This window comes from Microcaecilia unicolor, chromosome 3 (assembly GCF_901765095.1).
Source record: "Microcaecilia unicolor chromosome 3, aMicUni1.1, whole genome shotgun sequence".
Taxonomy (NCBI): Eukaryota; Metazoa; Chordata; class Amphibia; order Gymnophiona; family Siphonopidae; genus Microcaecilia; species Microcaecilia unicolor.
In genome coordinates this window covers 302,239,820-302,259,728 of record NC_044033.1, presented here as the reverse complement: position 1 = coordinate 302,259,728, position 19,909 = coordinate 302,239,820, and the positions used below count along the sequence as shown (strand labels likewise).

At 42.4% G+C, this 19,909-nt stretch overlaps 1 protein-coding gene across 16 annotated transcripts in view; it reads left to right on the top strand.

Annotated features, from left to right (window-relative positions):
• Positions 1-19,909, top strand: part of SENP1 (SUMO specific peptidase 1) — a 347,559-nt gene that overhangs the window by 246,000 nt on the left and 81,650 nt on the right. For 13 of the 16 annotated variants that reach the window (XM_030198243.1, XM_030198250.1, XM_030198244.1 and 10 more), the window contains one exon: positions 18,202-18,281. In XM_030198243.1, the coding sequence (XP_030054103.1) occupies positions 18,202-18,281 (80 nt within the window). Of the gene's footprint in view, positions 1-10,100; positions 10,201-13,989; positions 14,090-18,201; positions 18,282-19,909 lie in introns of those variants that run through there. The other 3 variants (XM_030198255.1, XM_030198254.1, XM_030198252.1) reach the window with 2 other exon arrangements.

Here is a 19,909-nt window from a genome sequence, read left to right as displayed (position 1 = left end):
CGGCCTGGTTGAAAAGTGAGGTGAAGGAAGCTATTAGGGCTAAAAGAAATGCCTTCAGAAAATGGAAGAAGGAACCGTCTGAAAATAACAAGAAACAGCATAAGGAGTGTCAAAGCAAATGCAAGGCGCAGATTAAGAAGGCCAAGAGGGAGTATGAAAAAAAGATAGCATTAGAGGCAAAAAAACATAGTAAAAAATTTTTTCGGTATATTAAAAGCAGGAAGCCGGCAAAAGAATCGGTTGGGCCGCTGGATGACCAAGAGGTAAAAGGGGCGATCAAGGAAGACAAAGACGTAGCGGAGAGACTGAATGAATTCTTTGCTTCGGTCTTCACCGAGGAAGATTTGGGTGGGATACCGGTGTCGGAAATGGTATTTCAAGCGGACGAGTCGGAGAAACTTACTGACTTCACTGTAAACCTGGAGGACGTAATGGGGCAGTTCGGCAAACTGAAGAGTAGCAAATCTCCTGGACCGGATGGTATTCATCCTAGAGTACTGGTAGAACTGAAAAACGAGCTTGCGGAGCTACTGCTAGTGATATGCAACTTATCCTTAAAATCGAGCGTGGTACCGGAAGATTGGAGGGTGGCCAATGTAACGCCCATTTTTTAAAAAGGCTCCAGGGGAGATCCGGGAACTTATAGACCGGTGAGTCTGACGTCGGTGCCGGGGAAAATGGTAGAGGCTATTATCAAAAACAAAATTACAGAGCACATCCGAGGACATGGATTACTGAGACCAAGTCAGCATGGCTTTTGTGTGGGGAAATCTTGCCTGACCAGTTTACTTCAATTCTTTGAAGGAGTGAACAAACGTGGACAAAGGGGAGTTGGTTGATATTGTGTATCTGGATTTTCAAAAGGCGTTGGACAAGGTACCTCATGAAAGGCTACAGAGGAAATTGGAGGGTCATGGGATAGGAGGAAATGTCCTATTGTGGATTAAAAACTGGTTGAAGGATAGGAAACAGAGAGTGGGGTTAAATGGGCAGTATTCACAATGGAGAAGGGTAGTTAGTGGGGTTCCTCAGGGGTCCGTGCTAGGACCGCTGCTTTTTAATATATTTATAAACTAGTAAAAAAGGCCCGTTTCTGACACAAATGAAACGGGCGCTAGCAAGGTTTTCCTCGGAGTGTGTGTGTTTGGGAGAGTGTATGTGAGAGTTTGTGTTTGAGAGTCAGAGTGAAAGTGTGAGTCCAATCCATGCTCCTCTGTCACCTGGCCCCTCCATTCATCCCTATCCAGCAATTCCGCTGTCTCCCTGAGGCCTGCCCTGCAATGCATATGCATCCATGGCCATCTGTCCCCTCCATTCATCCCTATCCAGCAATTCCCCTCTCCCTGAGTCCTGCCCTTCCAATCCATGCCCATCCATGCTCCTTTGTCACCTGGCCCCTCCATTTTTCCCTATCCAGCATTTCCCCTCTCTGCCTGAGGCCTGCCCTGCAATCCATATCCATCCATGTCCATCTGTCCCCTCCATTCATCCCTATCCAGCAATTCCCCTCTCCCTGAGTCCTGCCCTTCCAATCCATGCTCCTCTTTCACCTGGCCTTTCCATTCATCCCTATCCAGCAATTCCCCTCTCTGCCTGAGGCCTGCCCTGCAATCCATATGCATCCATGCCCATCTGTGCCCTCCATTCATCCCTATCCAGCAATTCCCCTCTCCCTGAGTCCTGCCCTTCCAATCCATGCCCATCCATGCTCATCTGTCACCTGGCCCCTCCATTTTTCCCTATCCAGCAATTGCCCTCTCTCCCTGAGGCCTGCCCTGCAATCCATATCCATCCATGCCCATCTGTCCCCTCTATTCATCCCTATCCAGCAATTTCCCTCTCTCCCTGAGTCCTGCCCTCCCAATCCATGCCCATCCATGCTCCTCTGTCCCCTGCCCCCTCCATTCATCCCTTTCCAGCAATTGCCCTCTCTCCCTGAGCCCTGCCCTCCCAATCCATGCCCATCCATGCTCCTGTGTCCCCTGCCGCCTCCATTCATCCTTTTCCAGCAAGTCCCCTGTCTCCCTTCCATGACCCCCCCTTGCATCCATGCTCCTCTCTCTCCCATGTCCCACTCCCAGCCTGGGCCGCCCTCTTCTCCCACCCCCCCCCCCCCTTCGCATCCATGGTGTCGTTTCTCCCCTGCCCTCCCGCTCCCATTGTTTTTCTTTTGTGGCCACCCTCTTCGCTCCCCCCAACATGTTTTTTTTTTTTTTTTCTTGTTTTTAAATGTACCTCCGTGGCGGTTCCGGCAGCGAAGCGTCAGGGAAGGAGGCGGTGCTCCCGACGTCTAGGTTTCCCTTCGCTGTGTTCCGCCTTCTTTTGACGTCATCCTTGACGTCAGAAGAAGGCGGAACACAGCGAAGGGAAGGCTAGACGTTGAGAGCGCTGCCTCCTTCCCTGACGCTTCGCTGCCGAGCGTTGCGATTGGTTGAGTGTCATTGCTCCGCCCTCGACGTCATCATGTTTGACGCGTGGGCGGGGCAGACACAATGCGATCTCACTCCCTTCACTTTTGGCTAACAGAGGCTTCATTCGAACGTTGGAGGTGCGTTTTATATAGAGAGATGATTTAGAGATGGGAGTAACTAGCGAGGTAATTAAATTTGCTGATGACACAAAGTTATTCAAAGTCGTTAAATCGCGACAGGATTGTGAAAAATTACAAGAGGACCTTACGAGACTGGGAGACTGGGCGGCTATATGGCAGATGATGTTTAATGTGAGCAAGTGCAAGGTGATGCATGTGGGAAAAAAGAACCCGAATTATAGCTACGTCATGCAAGGTTCCACGTTAGGAGTTACGGACCAAGAAAGGGATCTGGGTGTCGTCGTCGATAACACACTGAAACCTTCTGCTCAGTGTGCTGCTGCGGCTAAGAAAGCGAATAGAATGTTGGGTATTATCAGGAAAGGTATGGAAAACAGGTGTGAGGATGTTATAATGCCGTTGTATCGCTCCATGGTGCGACCGCACCTTGAGTATTGTGTTCAATTCTGGTCGCCGCATCTCAAGAAAGATATAGTAGAATTGGAAAAGGTGCAGCGAAGGGCGACTAAAATGATAGCGGGGATGGGACGACTTCCCTATGAAGAAAGACTAAGGAGGCTAGGGCTATACAGCTTGGAGAAGAGACGGCTGAGGGGAGACATGATAGAGGTATATAAAATAATGAGTGGAGTGGAACAGGTGGATGTGAAGCGTCTGTTCACGCTTTCCAAAAACACTAGGACTAGGGGGCATGCGATGAAACTACAGTGTAGTAAATTTACAACAAATCGGAGAAAATTTTTCTTCACCCAACGTGTAATTAAACTCTGGCATTCGTTGCCGGAGAAAGTGGTGAAGGCGGTTAGCTTAGCAGAGTTTAAAAAGGGGTTGGACGGTTTCCTAAAGGACAAGTCCATAAACCGCTACTAAACGGACTTGGAAAACTCCAAAATTCCAGGAATAACATGTATAGAATGTTTGTACGTTTGGGAAGCTTGCCAGGTGCCCTTGGCCTGGATTGGCCGCTGTCGTGGACAGGATGCTGGGCTCGATGGACCCTTGGTCTTTTCCCAGTATGGCATTACTTATGTACTTATGTACTTATGAGTGGTGCTGTATGTGAGAAATAATATCGGAATGGCTGAAATGTGGCGAACCTGGGGAAGGAAGAAGCTTTATGGATCGTCCTGGAAAGAGCCGATGGAACCTTCATCCACACGGGTGTTTATCTACAGAGTGTACAGGCCTCCAGCACAAATGGAGAAGCTGGTTAGGGGAGCTGCAGTGGGAATTGAACACAGGTTGCCACAATCATAGCCCACTGCAATAACCATTAGGCTACTCATTATAATCAGTACACTGAAATCTTCTGCCCAGTGTGTGGCAGCAGCCAAAAAAGCAAACAGGTTACTAGGAATTATTAGAAAGGGATGCAAAATAAGACCAAGAATATTATAATGCCTCTGTATTGCTCCATGGTGCAACCTCAACGTGAATATTGCATTCAATTCTGATCGCTGTATCTCAGAAAACGTATAGAATTAGAAAAGGTTCAAAGAAAAGCGACCAAAATGATAGAGGATGGAACTCGCACGTAAACACCGTCTTTCCTGTCTTGTAGTTCCTTTCAAATTTCTCTGTTTTACTTATTGTACACCACTGAGGTTTGTTTATAAAAAACAGTCTATTAAACACAATAAACCAGATGGGGCTTTGGCCCGGAAGCGGTCGGTGCAACAATATGACAAAATTAAACTTAAATGGGAGCAAGACCTTGGGACTTCGCTGGCGTCCTGGGATGTAGTGGCCTCGCTGAAAGGGATTAAACAGTTAGTTACAGATGAAAGATTGAGAGAATGTGGGTACAGAGTTATACTACGGGGATACATGACTAAAGTACAGTTAGCCCATATGCAGAGGTCGATGAGTCCCACCTGTTCTAAGTGCACGGAGGGACCAGGCACGTTTTATCATGCCCTTTGGCAATGCCCTAGGGTACGGACATTTTGGCACCGCGTTCGTGGATTTTTGATACGACTAGGTGTTAAAGTCCAGGGTACAGAGAAGCAATTTTTGATAGACCTACCTAGAGCTTTCGCCCCCAATAGAGCGCCAGCGACTCTTTTAGGTAGGAAGCTGTGTTTGGTGGCTCGCAAATGCATTCTGCAGTATTGGATTTCTCCGGAGGCGCCTGCCTACTGGCACTGGAGAAATCAGGTCCATCTCCTAGCCTCGTGGGAAGCACGAGAATCCAAAACATCAGTCAAACGTAGACGACTTTTCCTTCAAACTTGGTCCCCTTATTTACAATTGTTGAGCCCACATGGGAGAAGTCTGCTCGTTAATTCCAGTTAGCATATATAGAGTCTAAAACACTGCGGTCGCTCCCGTTTCAGTTAAGCCCGCCTGGGAATGGGTGGAGAGGGTGGGAGGTGGGGGGGAGAGGGAAGGGAGATTGGGAAGCACCAAGTTCAAATTAGTAACCTATGAAGCGCAGAACCATGGCATATGGTGGTTGGTAAATAATAATTTCATTGTCTTGAGAAAGTGCTGTAAACTTGACCTGATGTAAATCTTAACAATATACTCCGGGGCACTATGGCGGAGAACGGACATTTAACCCTGTATGACGGTTTGTCTTAAAGACTTGTGTTCAGCTGTTGCCCTGGTTACTGGAGTGTAACACTAACGATCAATATCATGGAATGCTCATAGCAGGTCCACAGAAGGTGGAGATGTAGGCACGGGGCCATCAGAGACAAGGCCCTTTGCCGTTATACAGTATTGCTCTAATTCAGATGGAAGAGTTTGCTGCGGAGTCTTTATATACTGTAACTGTCTAATTCCATGTTCACTTCACAGTTTACTTGGTAGAATTAAGAAACAGAGGTAACATAAATCTGCCTGACGGAGGGGAGGGAGGAGGGAGGGAGGGAGGTTGTTCGGGGCTAAAAGAAGAAAATGTTTTGACGTATGTGGATTGATTGATAGGTATCAGTTGTATTTGAAAGGCTGTTCTTTGAACATTATGTATACATGTTTTATATAATACGTCAATAAACAGACTTAAACATAAACACAATAAACCAGAATTAACAATTCAAATATGCCCCTCGGTTTTTTTTTTTAACTAATACAAAATTACATTAACATGTTAAAGGAATAACAGTGAATTAGGGCTCATTATCCTAAAAATCAATAAAGCCAATGGTCAGCCATGCATAGAATAAAAATAAACCCAAAGGCTACACTACTTACAAATTTAGATAGTACTGACCCTGACTTCCAACTTTTCAGTGGATTCCCAACAAAGGAACTGAAGCTAATGAAATTACCTCATAGAAATTAGCAGGAACAGATATAAACACGGAGCACATTTCTCATAGGCCGAGGTGAGCCAGTTGATGTAGTGTATCTAGATGTTCAGAAAGCTTTTGACAGAGTTCGTCATGAGAGTCTCCTGAGGACAATTAAAAAGTCATGGTATAGGAAGCAATATCCTGTGGATTAGGAATTGTTTATTGGACAGAAAACAGGGTAGGGATAAATGACCATTTTTCTCAGTGGAGAAGGGTGAATAGTGGAGTGCTGCAGGGACCTGTACTTGGCAGGTACTATTTAACCTTTATAAATGATCTGGAAATTGGAACAGGTGAGATGATTACATTTGTAGATGACACAAAACTATTCAAAGCTGTCAAAAACACGTGAATTGTAAAAAGAAATTGCAGGAAGACCTTAGGAAACTTGAAGACTGGGCATCAGATGAAATTTAATGTGGACAAAGGCAAAGTGATGCACATTGGGAAGAATAATCTGAATCCGTTACCTGATGCTAGGGTCTACCTTACTACTATTACTACTAATCATTTCTATAACACTACTAGACATACACAGCACTATACATGTTGTATGCAGGTACTTTTTCTGTCCCTAGAGGGCTCACAATCTAATATAGCATATTGCTGTTCTTAAAAAAAAAATGTGTTTGTACCTGGGCCAATGGAGGGCTAAGTGATTGCCCAAGGTCAAGGGAGCTGCAGTGGGAACTGAACCCAAGTTGCCAGAATCAAAGCCCACTGCAGTAACCATTAGGCTACTTATTGTAATCAGTATGCTGAAATCTTCTGTCCAGTGTGCAGCAGTAGCCAAAAAAGCAAACAGGTTGCTAGGAATTATTAGGAAAGGGATGCAAAATAAGACCAAGAATATTATAATGCCTCTGTGTTGCTCCATGGTGCAACCTCACCTTGAGTATTGCATTCAGTTCTGATCGCTGTATCTCAAAAAAGGTATATCAGAATTAGAAACGGTTGAAAGAAGAGCGACCAACATGATAAAGGGGATGGAACTCCCCCCATATAAGTAAAAGCTAAAGAAGTTAGAGCTCTTCAGCTTGGAAAAGAGAAGGATGAGGGGAGATACGATTGAGGACTACAAAATCCTGAATGGTGTAGAATTGGTAAAAGTGAATCGATTTTTCGCTTTTTCAAAAAATACAAAGACCAGGGGACACTTGGTGAAATTACATGGAAATGCTTTTTAAACAGAAGAAAATATTTTTTTATTCAAAGAATTGTTTAAGCTCTGGAACTCCTTGCCAGAGGATGTGGTAACAGCAGTTAGCGTATCTGTGTTTAAAAAAAGGTTTGGACAAGTTCAAAAGTATATAATCTGTTGTTGAGGTGGACATGGAGGAAGCCACTGCTTGTCCAGAGATTGGTAACATGGAATGTTGCTTCTAATTGGGTTTCTTCCAGGTACTTGTGACCTAGATTGGCTACTGTTGGAAGCAGGATACTGGGCTAGATGGACCATTGATCTGACTCAGTATGGCTATTCTTATATCCCTATGTTCTCCCAATATTCCAGAAAATCCCAAACAAGGGAACCAATGGAAATTACTTAACAATCTGAAACAAATAAATGTACTTCAGCTACCTGCTTTATAAACAGCTATATGTTAACGTATCTTTTAGAACTTGCACATAAACAGAACTTCACTTTCACTGTCAACAACAGAGGATATGCAGGTCCAACTTGATGGTGAAATCCTCCTGATGGCTCCATGTGTTGTGCTATCCCCTAGGTTAGGGATTTTTTTTTAAGCACTAGTTTGTGCAATTTACAGTTTGGTCCTGTACATCCTGATGCAGGGCTAAGTGAAATGCTGGCCATTGTTGATGGGACCACTATGGAACAGATAAGCTATAAGTAATCAATTATAAGTTACAAGTTTTCATAAAATGATTGGAAGGTTTTTTTTGTGCCAATGATTTGGTTGGCCTGTATTTTTTCCTGGCTTAATTTTGTACTATGCTGTTGGACAGGCTGAGACTTTTTCTTCCATTTGTTTGAAACAGAGAATGTATGTGTAGTTAGACTGTTCTCACATAGTTATTTTGAAGTTTTAAGAGTCTTTATTGTATATGATACTATTTCTGTTCTTATCCTTTTTTTTTTATACAGCTAATTTTTTTTTAAGCCCATGGTTTCTAAAAATAGGCTGTCAGCAGTTAATACAATATTGCTTCCTTAATCTGACTCAGTGCCTGTGCAGCTTCCTGATGCTGTTTTTCCATCTGAGAATTAGTGCTTCAAATACTGGTGATAATTCAGATATAGCATATTACTGTTCTTACAAAAGTTTTAAAAGGTAAGTTCAGTGTTGCTTTTAGTTTCAAGTGCTGACTTGGTTCCTAGCACCTCAAAGCAGCAACCCAGGTTTTCTGGTATATCTGCTTGAGAATTTTCCTCTTCAGATGCCTGTTCACCACCAGCATCCCTGTTCTTTCTCTTACAAAGGTAATTATTGTTCTCCAGATTTGGTTGCCACACTTAGGGATCCTGATGAATCATAACTTAGTTTCACAATGTTTATGCATGGGAGGATACTCTATTCTTCCACATATCCCTACTAACAGATCTTCAGATCAGCAAGAGGATACTTCCTATCCCATGCTTTTGATATTAATGAATGCCTTATCTTTAAAACATGTGGAAAACACTCAGGCAGATAGAAGGCACATTCTTGAAAGGAAGTAATAGAGGACAACACCTTACCTGATTCTGGAAGAGAGAAAAATCATTTTGACCAGTTGTAGTGGTGATAAAGCATCTAGAGTTGATGAGCCAGTATTTAAGTCAGCATGGAACTATGATAACCTTTGTGACCAACAGTATCCACAATCCTATGATTTTTATCAGGAAATATGCTGGTATTCGGCCTAGCCATAGCCATTTTGTACTTAATGGCAGCTTCTGAGGAGACAGACTGATAAGGGAGTTGTGTATGGTTATGACCAAAAGCAGAAAAAACTTTTATATTTAGATTAGAATTGCTTAGATACTGCTTGCAGAGGCAAAGGTGACTTCCAGACCTGAAGCTGAAGGACCAATAAAACGTGATCAATAGGTAAAGCAAGAGACTCCTTAGTTTTCATAGCTTGTAGCATAAATTTGAAAATTATCTTGGCCTGACTCCTACATTCATATGATGTTTAAGAGAGACAAAAGTTGCATGTTGTAGTAGAAGATATTGCCACCCTGTGGCAAGAAGTATTATAGATTGTATAATATAGCTAAATAAAACTTAGTGACAGGAAGTAAGTTTGTAATGGATCTACATAGTCATAGTATTTATATTTTGGAGAGGTATATGACTTGATTATGCTGATTTCTTATGAAAGATTCTGTATTGATGTTGCAATGAAACTTTGACAATTTCAGTAAAACACGTATCTTAACCCATTTAAGGAATAACATACCCATTAAGTACTTTAGAGTTCTTTGAAATGGTAGGCAAATATAGTCACCTAGTTACAGCAGGTACTCATTTGATCTGCCTCAGAATGATGAGACTGCATCAACTGTGCTAGAATTTGACTTGTAAAGCAGGAGTTTCCAAAGACATTTGCAGGAGACACTAAAGAGCTGAGATTTTCATTAGCTATAAAAGGGATGGAATTGAATAATTTTATCTCTAGGTGACCTATGAAAGTCACTTCAAAGTTCTGTGCCAAAATCATGCCCCTAACAATGATGCATATAATGTTAGAATATGAGAATTCAATTTTAGTAGTCACATGCAAATTTTAGTTGCCTTTTGGGTGAAATAGGAAAGTGGTTAAAGCTCTTTTCTTCAGCCAGCTGCACTTGATAAAGCAAGAAATTAATTTTCATTCTGGTCTTCAATCTTAAGTAAATCAAAAATGTGCACAAACCTCCAAAATTAAGTGGAGAACAGTATTGCATTTTTTTCAACTTCAAGATTTACATCATGTACAGTTTTTTTTGTTTGCAGAGAGCAATTATTTTGCATTTGAAAAATTCACCAAATTTGGGCTAACTTGTTAAGGTAAACTCATTTAAAATTCAGTCTGACTGTACAGCTCACACCCACAAATTGGGTTCAATTTTCATTCTGTGATGGTATGGCTGCATGGTCAGTAATACACTGGCTAAAATATGCTGAGAATTCGTACCAGAGAAAACTAGAAGAATATGCTAGTGTGAGTTTTGAAACTATAAAATCAAAATACAGAATGTTTATTAAAACAGTCTTTGCTTTAGTACCTTATCTTTGGTTTTGCTGTGCTTTTTGTTGCAGAACCAAAAAAGTAAAAATAAAAAGCCCTCCATCCCTTTTCTGCACTCTTCACAGTACTTTGGCTTGATGGTACTGGTGTGTGGAGGAACACTCTGTCCAGGTAGGAAAGAAATATTTCATTAGGTTTATTTCCACCAAAAAAGATTCCTCCACACACGCTTTACTTGCGTCCCAGTCTCATTTTCAGTTAAGTAGTCAATTACCCTTCTGTTAGACTGCTAGTTGCAAGTTTCAATGTGGGATACAATCTGGAGCTGAAATGCAAAGCTAATTGTTATGTTTAGTGGTTGCATTGTCATGACATGGAAGATGTTCCATTGTGGGTCATTTTTTGTGATTTAGAACAAAGTTTTTACATAGCTGTGATTGAGAAGTACCAAATTTCACTAATAATCTTAGGAAGTATAATTATACCCACATTTTTGGTTTTTCATCAATAAAATATGTAATGTACACTTTCTATTTAACTACAGTTAATATACACTTAAGGACTGATTAAATGACACAAATCATTACAAAGCAAACTCAGTAAGGGGAGGTGTACAACTAATGCATATTAACAGCTTTACAAAACCAGTCATGATCTGGAATGGCACATTTAAAACTTTTGAGTCAAGCACCTGTGGTTTGTGTTGCTAAAAAATAAACAACAAACACTATACAGGACTGGCTGAATTAATAACTGTTCCTTATCCTTTTATCCTCCCCTGGAGGTAAATGAAATGAAAAATCCTTCGGTTCTTCCTATCCCCAACATTGCAGTTATGAATTCTCCCCTCCGCTGCCTCCTTTTGGGCTTTAGTATTGTCCCTTCTCACTTCTCATCCCTTTTGCTTCAGCACCTCCAGTCTTTCTCATCCTCCATTTCTAACGCTATACCTCTTCTTCTTTGCCATCCTCCACCTCTGTTAATGTCTTTCAGCTTCTTTCAGCCCTCTTCCTCCTTTGGTATTTCTCCATCCCACTTCTTACCTTCCATTGTTCTTCCCAGTCTTCACTCTCCATTTTCTATCTGACTGCCAGTTGACCATGCCCTTCCATCATTTACTTTTCTTTGCCTCCTGTTTCCCCATCTGTCTTAAACCCACTACCTAGTCCCTAATTTCCTGTTCCTGTATTTTATCTCTTCCTAAGCTTCCATCTACGTTTCTATGCCTCTCAACCCCTTATCAGTCCCAAACCAACCTCTGCCTTCATCTCTTTTTTTTTTTTCCCTATCCACTTTTCTGTTCCTTTTCCACTCATTTCCACTTTCTCCTTAGGCTCCAGTCTCTTGCTACTGCCTTTCATCCCTTTCCCATTCGATCCCCTCTCCTTTTACCCTTCAGTCTCTTGTCTTACACCTATTTCCCCCTCCCTCCATATGTATTTCAGCCATTCTTAGAGATGTTCTCTGGTATCTCTAACTGTTGATCTGTCCCACCTTCTTCTGCATCCCTCCAGTTTCTCAGCTGTCTTGGCCCACCTCTGAAGCTTCACTTTTCCCAAGTCTCTTCTACACCCCACCCCCGGTCTCTTTGGGCATCCCTTTGCCTTTCATCTCTGTCCTGTAGCATAGTCATAGCTGGCAGGATTGACACAAGTAGCGTGGTGCTTCCAAGCTGCACCACCTCCTGCTGAAGCACTATTGTTTGTTTGAATCATATGGTGCTCTTTGAACCATCAGTTGAAGATTCTGATGATTTCAGCAGTGCAGGAGACAGACACCAGTAGCATTGGGGAGTGGGTTAAATGCCAGGTTTCTGATGCTTCTTTCCAGTCAGCTGAAGCAAGAGCATAGAGGGAGGAAGAACTTGGAGCAGAGTAGGAGCAGGAAGCTTTTTCCATCACTTGTAACTAAGTGGTTGTAATTCCCCTGTGGCAATGCCTTTTTAGAGCAGCAGAAGCACACCTTGATCCATGGTGAGGTTAAAATGGTGTGTGAAAATGTCCTTTACATTGGGTTGGAACAGTGGTTCCCAAACCTGTCCTGGGGGAACCCCACCAGTCAGATTTTCAGGCTATCTACAATGAATATTAATGAGAGATTTGCATGCAGATTTCTCATGAATATCCATTGTGGTAAGCCTGAAAATATGGCTGGTTAGGACACAGCCATTTCCATCCCAGTACTCGGGGCACACCTAGTCCCATTGGAGTTTTAGGGTGTCAGCAGTGAATATTCATGGTTTTCATTTGCATTCACTGCCTCAGTTTCATGCGAATCTATCTCATGCATATTCATTTTGGATATCTTGAAAACCCAATGGGACAATGGGTTCCCCCAGGATAGGGTTGGGAAATGGTCAGAGCTGCAGTGCTCATAGCATATTATTACTAAATATAGATGGGACTGATAATGGAGAATTTCCTAGCTCAATTTCAAATTTTGTTAAATTCATTTCACTGTACCAGCCAAAACTGTAGGTTGTAGTATTGTTATTTTGAGATAATGAGTTGTTGCTCTTATCCCTGGTATTATTTAGATATGAATTAGTTTTGTATCAATCCATAATAAATAAGCCTAAATGAAATGGAATCTAAAAATAAAACACTGAAATAGTCAAATTTGGTAGCTAAGATTTAATGCAACCAGTCTGATGTTGAATCTTACACTTGCAATGTGATTCGGGGTGTAGTGTAATGTGCTTAAGAAAGAACAGACAATTGCAGAACTTGCTAATACTCTACCAAAGATAAATTCACCCAGCATAGCAATCCTCTGAATTTGTGCGTCTAGGGCGCAGAGGTTTTCAACCCAATCCTTGGGCACATCCAAGCCAGTTGGGGTTTTCAGGATGTGTATACTGACAGCAACAATTAAACCAGTTAATATCAAGTTCATCAACAATAAGAACTTGTATTAAGGAGAAAGAGTCCTCAGAAACCCATAGGATAATACCTTGGAATAAAACCAGCTATGTCTTGTAGCTTGTATTGTGTTTCTATCATTGGACTGAAAAACTCCCTTTTTTTTTTTTTTTTTTCCTGTGCTCCCTTTCACTGTGCATCAATAATTCATAACTTCTGTTTTGATATGAAACTCGCTATATCCAGCAACAGCACTTAGCTTTTGTTCCAAGCCAGTTGGGGTTTTCAGGATATCCCCATTGAATTCAGTGGGTATATCCTGAAAACCCCAACTGGCTGGTGGATGTGCCCTGAGGACTGGGTTGAAAACCCCAGGTATAGGGATAGCACTACAAAAACACCAAGCAAGTTTTGTTTCACTCTGGTAGTACCCAATGAAGAAATATGTCACAGTGGAAATAGATATCTCTATAGAAGAAGAAGAATAAGCAAAATAGCAAACAAGCATGCAAAATAAATATTACTAGGTTTACACCAAAGTTCTATTACACAAAAATAGATAAATGCATATAGATATATATATAGATATATATATATAGATATACTGTAGAGTACTAAGAATTATTCCTGTGAAGAGAGTACTAGAAGCCAAATATATTCACCCGATAAACCATGCCCATGAGAGCTAATACAGCCTTTGGCAGACTAGCAATAGTAGCTAACTGTCCCCAGACTACAAGAATGAAGCCCGATTTCTCACCATCACAAGCCATGTGCTCAGCATCAGGGTCTCTGGATGAAAGCGGATTCTTCCCTTATGCTCCATCTGTGTCCATAAGCAAGCCGACCAGTAAGCATCTTGTTAGTGGAGAGGGAAGTTACCAGCCCAGCCAGCATCAGTAGCTGGTCTCTCGTACAACATTAGGAAGCATAATTATCAGCTTGCACGTCTCTGTAATGCTGTTGTACAGAGAGGCTTAGTGCTTAGAAGGCATAGAGAGAGAGTCTCTCCAGAGCGATCAGCTTTGTGTCCGCTCTGGTCTCTCACCAAAACTCTTCTCTCAAAGTCTGATACCAGACTTATGTCCACTGTCTTTAGGTGACTGTTTTGGCCCAGTCAGATCACACATTCTTCCTGTCCAGCAGACAGAATGCAGGCCTAGAGAACAATGAGGCCCAAGTTGTTCCAGACAGCTCTACCTGTGAGTATTGGCGCTAACCAAGAAGGCTCTCGTCTTCTCATAAGAATATAAGAGTAGGCATACTGGGTCAGACCAGTGGTCCGTCTAGCACAGTATCCTGTTTTCCAAACAGTGTCCAAGCCAAGTCACAAGTAACTGGCAGAAACCCAAACCATGGCAACACTCCATACTACAAATCCCAGGGCAAGCAGTTGCTTCCCATGTCTGTCTCAATACCAGACTATGGACTTTTCCTCCAGGAATTTGTCCAAACCTTTTTTAAACCCAGATATGCTAACCGCTGTTACCACATCCTCCGGCAAAGAGTTCCAGAGCATAACTATTCAATGAGTGAAAAAATATTTCCTCCTATTTGTTTTAAAAGTATTTCCATGTAACTTCCTCAAGTGTTCCCTAGTCTCTTTGTACTTTTAGAATGAGTAAAAAAAATTGGTTTACTTCTACTCATTCTACACCACTCAGGTTTTTGTAGACCTTAATCATATCTCTCCTCATCCGTCTCTTTTCCAAGCTGAAGAGCCCTAACCTCTCTAGCCTTTCCTCATGTAAGAGGAGTTCATCCCCTTTATCATTTTGGTCACTCTTCTTTGAACCTTTTCTAATTACACTATATCTTTTTTGAGATACAGCGACTAGAACTGAACGCAGTACTCGAGGTGCGGACGCACCATGGAGCAATACAAAGGCATTATAGTATTTTTGGGCTTACCATCCCTTTCCTAATAATTCCTAGCATCCTGTTTGCTTTTTTGGCCGCCACTGCACACTGAACAGAAGATTTCAGCATATTATCTACGACGACAACCAGATCATTTTCTTTGAGCACTGACCCCCAAGGTGAATCCTAGCATCAGGTAACTATGATTCGGATTATTCTTTCCAATGTGCATCACCTTGCATTTGTCCATATTAAATCTCATTTGCATTTGGATGCTCAGTCTTTCAATTTCCTAAGGTCTTCCTGCAATATTTCACAGTCCACGCATGTTTTAACAATCTTGAATAGTTTTGTATCATCTGCAAATTTAATCACCTCACTCGTCGTTCTGATATCCATATCATTTATAAATATGTTAAATAGCACCGGTCCCAGTACAGATCCCTGCGGCACTCATACGTGTGTTGGTGTAAATTTCTTGTTACCAAATTCACACCCAAATATGAAGTGCAGATTCTCTTTGGATGCCAGTGTGTCCTTGAGCTGGCAGTTAGTGTAGGAATGTGGAGAACATTCAGGCAACCATGACAGTTGGTACTTGACCTAGTCAAAGTGTGGTTTAGGCCTCTGTTGTACAAATGTTGGTACACTGGCGACACCCCTACAGAGGTGAAATATAAATCTTAAACAGGAGGACATCAGTTGGCAATTCAGAGAGATAAGTAACAGAAAAATGTGTATAGATCTTTAGTGAGGCTTCATTTGGCTTGTATCTAGTTCTGGAAGCTGTATCTCCAGATGCACGTAAGCAAAATAGGAGAAATCCAGGAGAAGGCTACCATAGTGGTACATAGTGGTACATTCTGAAAAGTATGGCACAAGTACACATAGAACCTGGCTTTCTGAGGGGAGGGTTCAAGGTGACTGCAGTGCAGCAGGGGCTGGATGGGCCAGGATGGAGATTACTTGCAGCGGGGACGGGTTATATTTCTGTCCCAGTGTAACTCTGTTATATTTCTGTCCTAGTGTAACTCTCTAGTACTGAATACCCAAATGGGAATATAAGCTCGCAACAGCAGTAAAAATGATTTAAGTGACCATCACAGTTCAGCTGCCATCTGAAAACCGTTTTGGTAAAAATTCAACTTAAATCCTAAAATCTTTTTTTTAAGAAGCAAGGAGAAAAACCACAGATCAATGAGTGTGTGTAGCAGTAATTGAAGAAAGTGAAGAGTACATGAGCAAACAAAGATTTTAGGATTTAAGTTGAGTTTTTACCAAAAGGGTTTTCAGATGGCAGCTGAACTGTGATGGTCACTTAAATCATTTTTACTGCTGTTGCGAGCTTATATTCCCATTTGGGTATTCAGTACTAGAGAGTTACACTGGGACAGAAATATAACCCGTCCCCTCCGCAAGTAATCTCCATCCCGGCCCATCCAGCCCCTGCTGCACTGCAGTCACCTTGACCCCTCCCTCAGAAAGCCAGGTTCTATAAGCAGTAAATAATACTGGTAAAAGTAACAAATCACTTTGTTCCATACTCTGCTAAATATAGCATTAAAAAAGATACACATTTCCAAAAAAGCAAACATCCATGAGCAGCATGTCCCCCTCTCCTCTCCATCCCCTTCTATCCCTTGTGCTCTTGTTCTCCTTTTCCCTTCCCCCTCATGTATGTGCCCTCCCCGAACGTATGTCACTGCATCCTGGTGGTCTAGTGGCCTCTTCAGGGCAGGAAAGATCGCTCTTTCCTGCCTGCTGCCACCGCTTCTTTAAAATGGCTGTTGAGACTTCAAGCGGTGGCCTCGCAAGACTGCAGAAGTCTCGCGAGGCCGCCACTGCTTGAAGTGATATGGAAGTCTAGGTTCCTACTCCATGATCCACTATCTTGCCTTAGCCTAACAGAGCAGCACACTCCTGCTGCTGCTTGATCAGCTCAATATGGAAAAAGTTTAGAGGGAAACTAAATTATACACCTTAATGAAGACCACAAATTGCAGTAAAATTACTGTTTAAAGCGTGGTCTTTTCCTTTTTCAGTCACTTATTGCCATATTTTAAGATTATACACTAAGTATGAGAAGGGCAATTTTAACATGGCCATCTTTTGAATTACTGTTAGTGTGTACAGTTCAAAGGTAGATCAAACAATCTGGAGTCAAGCTATTATATTCACTCAATTACTCTTATTTGAATTTTTTTATTCTTATTTTTATGAGGGGAAGTCTCATATACGGTCACAGGGTAATCTTTTACTCACTCACTGGTGAGACCCTTTGTGTGACTTGTTTGTAATCATTGACATAACCCCCTACCTCCATATGTCTGCACACAATCCATTTACTTATTGTATCTAAATTATTTTTTCTTTTTTAGTAGTGCAGATCTATCTGTTGTTATTATGTTAGGCAATTTTCGCCACTATCCTTGCAGATATTTCTCAAAATATAACTACTACGTGATGGCAGGCTTGTGGTGGTCACTTATCTGGACACATCATAGTGGAATCTTGACACCCCGACAGGTGCCTGTTTCGCTGTTCTAGCTTTCTCAAGGGGAATGCCTAAACATCGGGTCTCCACTCTGCCGCCGCCTTCTTTCGACTGCAGAGTGGAAACCCGATGTTTAGGCATTCCCCTTGAGAAAGCTAGAACAGCGAAACAGGCACCTGTCGGGGTGTCAAGATTCCACTATGATGTGTCCAGATAAGTGACCACCACAAGCCTGCCATCACGTAGTACTGTTATATTTTGAGAGATATCTGCAAGGATAGTGGTGAAAATTGCCTAACATAGTAACAGATCTGCACTACTAAAAAAAGAAAAAATAATTTAGATACAATAAGTACATGGATTGTGTGCAGACGTATGGAGGTAGGGGGTTATGTCAATGATTACAAACAAGTCACACAAAGGGTCTCACCAGTGAGTGAGTAAAAGATTACCCTGTGACCGTATATGAGACTTCCCCTCATAAAAACAAGAATAAAAAATTCAAATAAGAGTAATGAGTGAAACAAAATATGACAGTGACAAGCCCCTACGAGAAAAACTACACTGGCTCCCACTCAAAGAACGCATACATAAATCCTCCACACATAGTTAGAAATGTCTTATAATATCTGCTTGCCATACTACTATCATGTCTTTTCATTATCATGTTGCCAAAAATTTTCTGTAACACTAAATGCCTATTTTTCTATTATATTTCCACTATCCATGATGTATTGTAAGCCACATTGAGCCTGCAAAGAGGTGGGAAAATGTGGGATACAAATGCAATAAAAAAAATATAACAGCTTGAAAAAAATATAACAGCTTGACTCCAGATTGTTTGATCTACCTTTGAATTGTACACACTAACAGTGATAAGTAGATTTAAGTTGCACGGGTTTGACATCTTTTGAATTAGCCAAATAACATGTTCCTTTGATTTCCTTTTCCACCTAGGTAGTGGACTTCAGAAAAAAGGCCATCGTATACTATGATTCCATGGGTGGACTAAATAATGAAGCATGCAGGATATTACTGTAAGCACATTTATATTTGACTTACCTTTTTTTTTTTTTTTTTTTTACAATATGCTTTGCTTAGCAGCTGCCATAAACTGCAGAATAAAATTGCACAGAAGCATGAAAGATTAAGGTTTACTTGTAATATAAAATAAGATTGGGTTATATGAAAGAGCCACCTTATCTTGTGCATGTAGTTTGTGGACGTGAGCCATGCAGTGTCTAATTTGCATAGTCCGGGAAATATACCTTTTATACTGTAACGTATACGTTTTATAGCTTTATAATTATTTGGATTTTGCAATCTTTATGATGTGGTTTTTTTTGTTTTTTTAATTAAAGATTCCATATCATCAAGCTGATCAATCCATAGACTGGTGGGTTGTGTCCATCTACCAGCAGGTGGAGATAGAGAGCAAACTTTTGCCTCCCTATATGTGGTCATGTGCTGCCGGAAACTCCCCAGTATGTTCTCTATCTCAGCAGGTGGTGGTCACACACAGCAGCAGCTCTGGCTAGGCCTCCAAGCCTAATTTTTAGGTTTTGTTGAGTGCCTGGGGTTGAGGGCTCTTTTGAGCAAGTGCAAACCGGTTGGTGCCAGGTCCCTCCTTTTCTCCCCCCTCCCGCTGGCTCCGTTTAAAAAAAAAAAAAAAAAAAAAAAAATTTTAAACGTCTTTAAAGGCGTTTAATTCGACGTTTCTTTAAACGTTCATTGCAGCTACTCACTGGGACACCAGTTCGTTACAGCTCGGAGCGGCAAGCAGGTAATTTTACCTTTTTATAGCGGGCAGGGGGTTCCCCGATTCTTCTCCTCGTGGCAATGGCGTCGGAGGGCGAGGGCGCAAAGGGTCGCTCCCCGGATCGCTGGAGCGCTTCTAGAGGGGATGCGGGGGTTTGACAACCTGATTCGCCCTTGATGGGTGACAGTTTAGTGACCGATGAATGTCCCGGTCGTTCCTCCGGCGTGGCGGTTTTTTCCCGCCATAAACGCCCATCCCCCACTCCTCGCCTCCGCCATCTTGGCCGGCCACGCGGCTCGGACGGCTTCTTCGTGGGCCGCCCTTGAGGTTGGAGACATTAATGCCATGAACGCCCTTAATTTGGGCGACGGCACAAGCGGCTAAAGTTAAGCGCCGTTCTTCCCGCGCGGCTCCTTCGCGGAGTTTCGCGCCGGACGCCATTTTGGATGCGCAGCATGTCTCTCCCCCGCTATTGCGAGCGCCGGTTGAGAGTGCGTCTAGGGCTGTTGCCCAGGCTGCGGAAGTGCTCAGTCTGGGGGGTTTCTTCCCCGAGTTTGTTTTGCTGCTGCATCAGGCTTTCCTCATGCAAAACGCTGCCCCTGCTCCCTCTTCTGATAAAGAGGTTGAGGTTCCCAGAGGTAAACGCCCTCGGGTTGATTTCCAGGCCTTGGAGGACTTTGTCTCCTCCGATGTAGATGAGGGCAGCGTGTCTGAGGTCTCCCAACGGTCCTTTGCGGATTCCTTGGAGGAGATAGATCCCCGCTCGGATGGAGCGGATGACCCCTCTGCAGCGCGGCTTTTTAGCCCAGAGGATTTGCCCAACCTGTTTTTACAGGCCATGGACACTTTGAAGATTTCCTCTCCGGAGGACGTCTCTCCCTCAGCCCCTGTTGGCTCTGCCATTAT